The sequence below is a fragment of the Austrofundulus limnaeus genome, unplaced genomic scaffold (assembly GCF_001266775.1).
Source record: "Austrofundulus limnaeus strain Quisiro unplaced genomic scaffold, Austrofundulus_limnaeus-1.0 Scaffold86, whole genome shotgun sequence".
NCBI lineage: Eukaryota > Metazoa > Chordata > Actinopteri > Cyprinodontiformes > Rivulidae > Austrofundulus > Austrofundulus limnaeus.
Window position 1 is genome coordinate 1,384,061 of NW_013952488.1, and position 7,045 is coordinate 1,391,105.

The 7,045-nt window shown below is 39.3% G+C and overlaps 3 protein-coding genes across 3 annotated transcripts in view; all 3 read left to right on the forward strand.

The window, feature by feature from the left end:
* The window catches only part of LOC106520000 (dihydroxyacetone phosphate acyltransferase), a 4,338-nt gene extending 3,828 nt beyond the window's left edge, over positions 1 to 510 (forward strand). The window contains exon 2 of the mRNA XM_014011891.1: positions 253 to 510. Coding sequence (XP_013867345.1) covers positions 253 to 510 — 258 coding nt within the window. The remainder of the gene's footprint in view (positions 1 to 252) is intronic.
* A 31-nt stretch (positions 511 to 541) lies between these two features.
* On the forward strand, positions 542 to 6,891 carry LOC106520056 (dihydroxyacetone phosphate acyltransferase; the record flags this gene model as incomplete). The annotated part of the gene is given in 9 exon segments (XM_014011974.1): positions 542 to 710; positions 850 to 979; positions 1,645 to 1,772; positions 1,897 to 1,972; positions 2,317 to 2,468; positions 2,840 to 2,970; positions 3,951 to 4,192; positions 6,249 to 6,506; positions 6,584 to 6,891. Coding segments are annotated over 9 exon segments (1,341 nt in total). The 3' UTR covers positions 6,697 to 6,891.
* The window catches only part of LOC106520057 (dihydroxyacetone phosphate acyltransferase), a gene marked incomplete in the record, with an annotated part of 3,980 nt that continues 3,524 nt past the window's right edge, over positions 6,590 to 7,045 (forward strand). The window contains 1 exon segment of the mRNA XM_014011975.1: positions 6,590 to 6,663.

Sequence of the window (7,045 nt, forward strand, 5' to 3'; positions counted from 1 at the left end):
TTATTATTATTATTTAGGACGTTAAGTTTGTTTGACATGATACGACTTTTATTTTGACGGGGTACGGACAGGGAATGTCAAATTAAAAGCTCGTTTGTTGCCAATTTCTCTTTCGTTTATGCCTGTGGCTGCACATAAGGTGCCACAGTAAAAGTAATGATGCAAACACAGATCTTATATAAACTTTATACAGCTTCATTTTTTAAAATTAAATGTGTCCTTTTAAATAACTTTACCATCACTTCACTTCAGTACAGAGATTTGGGCATTGTCCAGCAAGATGAGGAGGACTTTGTGGACATATTGGAGGAGAGGAGGCTCTCYAGTGACCTTGGCTTTGCCTTCAGGACCTTCAGCCCCCCGCCTCACAAAGGCCCCCCACCCTGCACCAACGCTGAGCTTCACCGAGCTGTGCTGGACTCTCAGTATCTGCGCTAYGTGACCAAAGAGGTCCAGCCTTTTTTCAAAGACGCAGCTTTACGCTGTGGCGACGTCAACAACCGATCTTAACTCTCCATCATTTTCCTCCTCAGGTCGCCAMTGAAACGGGGACRTCCGAGCAGGACGTGAGACAAAAAGTCTGCGGGATTTTGGAGGAAATGTCTCAAAATCTGCAGCTGCGCTTCATCAGGCTGATGGGCTACACAGTGTTGAAAGTGTTCAAGAGAGTTTTCAGTGCCATTTATGTCAACATGGAAGGACTCAGCGCGGTCAGTTCAGTACAGTGCATCACARTAATCATATCTTATATGTTTAATTTCAGCTTTTTAAATAAAAAAATACCGGTAGTCATATTTTAAAAAGAAACAAACGCTTTCTTTGAGATATGAACATTTCCCCTTGCTGTAGCTCCAACAAGCCGCTCAGGAGCATCCGGTGATCYTGATGCCCAATCACAGGAGCTACATCGACTTCCTGGTCGTCTCCTACATTTTGTTCAGCTACGACATCCCTGTGCCTGTCATCGCTGCGGGAATTCGCAAGTATCTATTTGACTTTGGAACAGCTACCATTAGAATCACTCAAATAATCGAAACCAGGACTATTCAACTGGAGGCCCGCGGGCCACATCAGGCCCACTGGTGACCAAAATCCGGCCCACCAAYTGATTCATTAATGTCTTCAGCCCAAATTCCTGTTTTTGAAACTTTAATTACTATGTTCTTTAAGTTAGACATAGACATGTGTGGTATCCACAGAAATGGCAGGACCTTGGCTAAAAGCTGGTAAAAACCATTACTATGAAACTTCAAGACAGTTAAAACTGCAAGTTGTAGAAAAAAGTAGGATACGTAGAAATAAAATTAGTTTAAAATGTGGCAAGTTAAATATGTCAAAAAAATGTTTGTGTCAAGTAGGAGACAGTGTTTTGTTTTTTATATTGTTTTAATATCACTATTTTATTACATACATAACTTATGTTGTATTTACGATTAAATGCAGCAAAATAAACTAATTCAAAGGGAACAGATCTTTGTAATACTTGGTTTATTTACATAATGTCTTTAATTGCTGGATGTTCGGCCCCTCAGGTGATGGCCTGCAGTAACTGTGGCCCCCAGAGAGCTTTAGTTGAACAGCGCTCATCTAAACGCAGACGCTCAATTTTTTATTTATGTTTTTTTTGCTATTTTCACTTTAAAGCTCTTGCAGGGATGAAGATCGTCGGGGAGATACTGCGACGCTCCGGAGCRTTTTTTATCCGACGTGCCATCGGTTCTGACAGACTCTACTGGGCCGTGCTGTCAGAATACGTTAGAACTATTGTCAGAGTACGATACCAAATGATCTAACACAGCAGCTGTTTAAATGTTAAACTGTTATTATTATGTAGGAGTCTATTTTATAGKTTTTTTTCAAAGAATGTTTCATTGTTTTACTTTTTTGTTTCCGTAGAAAGGATTTGCTCCTCTAGAGTTTTATGTGGAGGGATTCAGAAGTCGAACGCTGAAATCCGTCCCACCAAAGTTAGGTAGGTGTTATTTTTGAGCTTTTGCTAAAAAAATTTTTTCCTTTACTTTTCGAAACTGTGCAGAGCACAAAATCTTTCCTAGAGGAGATGTTTTGACTTTTTAATTGACTAAATTTTGTCCGAACAGATAAGCAGGATTGTCAGCCTTCAAAGCCACAATTAAATGTTTTTTTTTCTTTCACTATAGTTCAAGGGTTGTAGGTGCTTTTGTTGTACCTTACATCTTAGAAAACACATTTGACAGTATTCACGGGCTGAAAAATAACCAAACAAGTTTCAAATATGGAGAACGTCTGTTTCCTCATAACCTTTACATTTCTGTATGTGTTCATGTGTGCCTGCAGGTATGATGCACATGGTGCTGGAGCCCTTCTTTAAAGGGGAGGTGTACGACGTCACGTTGTTGCCCATCAGTATCAGCTACGACCGAGTACTGGAGGAGTCGCTGCTCACACGCGAGTTGCTGGGAATCCCCAAGCCCAGAGAAAGCACCTCGGTACTTCAACTAAAAAAAAAGCTTTTTTAAAACAAATGTTTCTAGTTTTCGGTGTGCTGAAAAAAGCTAAAGTAACAACTGGTTCTTTAAAAGTGAAATAGATGTTTACTCACTGAGAAAAGCTATCAGTGTTTTAGGGATGGCCTAGTTTATTTTACACTGATAACAGTTTGTGCCCACGTAGACAGCAGGTGTCAACATGACCATATCTTATCACTTAACACTGATTCACAAGATAAAATCAAAGCTTTTGTATCCGTAAACAATAACATTTAGATCTTATTAAGAGTTATTTAGAGGAATCATCCATAAATTAATTTGGTCTTTTTTTTTATTTGTAGTCTCATTGTTTGTTTGTTTGTTTTTTGCAGGGTTTGCTGAAGGCCAGCAGAGTTCTGCAGGAGAATTACGGCAGCATGCACGTGAACTTTGGTCGTCCCTTGTCGGTCCGACAGCTGTGTGAGGGCAAGATAAACCGCAGCCAGTACAACCTCAGACCCAGGTAGGGCGAAACCAGTGTTGCATAAAGTACCACAAGGTGATACTTCAGTAAAAGTACAAGTATCTTACCCAAAAATTACTTTGCTAAAAGTTAAAGTCTCCTTTAGGAATATTACTTGAGTAAAAGTCTTAAAGTATCTGATATTTTTAGTACTTAAATGTTTAAAGTAAAAATACTGATTCAAAATGAGCAGTTAGATTTTCTGTAACGACATTTATTAGGAGGAGACCTCCCTCCAAAAAAAATGCAGAAATTACTATATATTGTATTAAAATAATGAATTTATGTTAAATTTAGGATGCACTAGTCTAGCTTTTTCAGTTTATATACAAATAACAAGGGTGACCAAACATTTTCTAAAATGAAAGTCTATCTGAGGGCTGCAGCCAAATGCAATAATATAATTAATTAAAAACAAATACTTCTTAAGTATAGTCCTTTTTATTTTAATGATTATGTCCTGCTGGAGTGACATGATTTGTTTGTGTACAAACTAAAACGGTATCAGAACTTTATATATTTATACTTCTCATCCAACCACAATTAAATTCACTCTATCTAGGAGGCACAATTTACATTATATTATAATTTATATACTTATATTATTATATTACTTATTTAGTTTTTTACAATAACAAGCTGGAATGAAATAAAAGTAACAACTTTTTACTTCTTGCCTTTTTTAAAAAATGTAAGGAGTAGAAAGTAATTGTGTGAAAATGTAAGAAGTAGAAGTATAAAGTAGGCTGAAAAATAATTACTCAAGTACAGATGCCCAAAAATTCTACTTAAGTACAGTAACAAAGTATTTTATTACTCTGGGCGAAACGCCTACCTGGAGGACAAAAAAAAAGTGTGTGTGTGTGTGCGTGGGGGTGTAGGGGGGGTGTAAACCATTTTTGTTTGTTTTAAACTCAAATAATTTGCATTAATTATGAACAAGTATTTATCAAACTGATTTTCCTCATATGTTTTCTCAGGGATCTTCCTCAGAAGCCCGGTCCGGAAGAGCAGGCCTGTGTGAGCTGGCTGGCTCACCTGATGGTCCGGATCCAGGAGGAAGGCTCTCTGATCAGCCCCTGGTCCCTGATGTCCTGCCTGCTGGTCCAAGTCCCCCCCTCAGTCTTAATCGAGGAGGGCCTGCTGTGGCACCAGCTCACAGAAAAAACCCTCTGGCTCAAGAAGCTGGCGCTGGACTTTGGAGCTCATCTAAACTGGCCTGGTGGGTTTGCCCTAATTTTACACAATAACCACCAATACTGTTATCAGTGTGCATTGCCAATGCAATGCACACTGTTGTGATTCGTTTCTCATCCAAGTAATCTCCACTTTGGCACGCTTCTCCTCCTGCATACTTTGTCCTAGAGCTGCCATTGTAATTTATATTTGTAAAGCTCCTGTGCCAAATGATGGCTATGACCTTTGGTGCTTGTACAACTTATATTTTTTGGAAATATTAATGTTTAATAATTTATAATGGGAGTCAATGGAGCCTTGTATTGGTCCAATACTGCCCCTGCTGTATGTACTCAGTATTGCACCATAGTTTAATATTATTTAATCTCAATAGTTCAGTGTTTACAATACTAATATGATTGTATTTTGATGTTTTATTATAATATTGTCCTAATATTGCTTTATTGTTGTAATATTTTTCAATTTAGTGACAACCATTACATTGGCAATGTGGCCACTTTCTGCACACATACAAACCAAACCCTGGCCTCATTCTCTACCACAGCTCTAATGGTCTCATGGTTAGTGCCATGGGCTTTCATGTAGGAGATCAGGGTTTGAAACCCGGTAACTTTAACAGAAAATCTCTACAAACTTCATATTGTCACACAATTACCCTTATTACAAACACCTGCTGACTTGACAAGCACAAGCTGGTATAGAAAACACATTTGAACTTGGTCACATTTCATTCTGCAAGTCCACTGCTGCAGTAAAGACATGCTACAAGGCAATGCACACTTGTTTTTACATCGTAAAAACCCATGTCTAGTTTTCAATTAAACTGCTCTCAAGGTTAGGATTAAAATTGAGAACAAAAACTGAGATTTTGTGACTCGTTTTCATTCGGCCAGTAGGTGGCACTTGATTTTAGTTTTCTGAGGAAAGCAGAGCAGTTTTCGTCCCTTCAGTGAGCGTCACACCTTCAGGACAGTAAGGCTCAGAAGTAGATCAGACAGATTAGATGAATGTGAGTTGGCACAAGCGCTCACGCTCACTCAGGACACGTTCAGTGGATTAAACACACTTTAAGTAACTTACCTCGAGAGCCCCTCTTCCTTGAACGGTCTCACTTCACAAGTCTCCTACCTCCAGGCACATAAATATGGGATAAATCTTGTGCCAGCAGGAACTGAATTTGAATTGCTCAGATTGAATCTGAATGTGCATAATTTGAAACTGAATGCATTGGTTTGAAAAGGAATTTCACTAAATTGAATCTGAATTAAATGGTTTGAGTTAGAATTAATTTGTTTGAAACTGTATTTTGGTCTTTTAAAAATTCAGTTTGACTACTTTCACTTTCACTTCCATAATTCAGATTTTTGTGTCACACATCCTGGTCCTTGAGAAAGCCAGCCAGAGTAATCAAACACAGATCCACAGATTTATGTTTCACTTTGGTGAAGTTTCCCTTCTGTAATGTAACAGAGTTGATGCAATCCACTGTAAAAGTGACAAAAACAGACAAATTTATTTTATTGCAGTGATTAATTTTACCTATATATAGAAAAAGTTACATTTACATCACATCATGGATCACATATTGATCAGATGCTGCTGCTGACTGATCCATGATGTGATGTAAATGTAACATTATCTATAGGTAAAATTAACCACTGCAATAAAATAACTGTCTGTTTTTGTCACTTTTACAGTGGATTGCATCAACTCTGTTACATTAGACAGGAAATTTCACCAAAGTGAAACATAAATCTGTGGATCTGTGTTTGATTACTCTGGCTGGCTTTCTCAAGGACCAGGATGTGTGACACAAAAAATCTGAATTTTGGAACTGAAAGTGAAAGTAGTCAAACTGAATTTTTAATAAACCAAAATACAGTTTAAAAGCAAATTAATTCAGATACAAAACTTTAAATTCAGTTTCAATTTAGTGAAATTCATTTTCAAACCAATACATCCAGATTCAATTTGAGCAATTTAAATTCAGTTCCTGCTGGCACAGGACTTATCCCGTACATAAACACATTTCCCTTTGATCTCTCTTGAGTATAAATAATGCGCATGTTGCTGTTTTGCAGAACACCTCCCCGATTCCGACGTGCTGTCCTCCGCCGCGGCGCTTCATCGCTCCGTCCTCCATCGCAAAGCGGGGCGCGTCCACCTGGTTCTGGAGGGGGAACCCGAGCGAACGCGTCCGGTTGGCCCGGAGGAGGGCGTGACGAGGACGGCGGTCGCGGCTCTGATGCTGGCTGCGTATCGCAACCAGTCCCTGCACGTTTTCACGCGTCCAGCCTTGCTGGCGACGGCCGTGAGCGTCACAAAAAGCACGCAGAGAGGTGAGGGTCGGTTGCAGTGGGAGGTACACGTGACGAAACCTTACTAAGATCCTTCCCCCCGCCCCCTCTCTCCACAGATGAGCTCCAGGCCTACTTCTGCTTCCTGCAGGATGTTTTTTCAAACGAGTTCATTTTCGTTCCTGGCAGATCATCTCAGGTAACACCCGCGTCAGCCCTGAGCTCAGTCTAACATTTCTTTATTTTTTTTCTGAATCAAATATTACTTTTAACTCCTTTTTTCTCACAGCTCCACCCCAGCACAAATGATCAGTTACCAGCTGCGCTTTACTACAAACAACTCATTGAGTTTCAGTAACGTGGTACATTTAAAGTGGGGGGTGTTATGTATTTGTAACCTCCTACCATTTCTGACATTCCCACTCAATACGTTTTCAAACAATGGGCCTCATGCAAGAACCGTTCGTACGCACAGATTTGTTCTTAAATTGTGCGTACGAGTGATTTACGAGAATTTGTGGCATTCACCAATGTTTTTGTATTCTACGATTTTTTTCAGATACGAACAAAATTTACGAGTG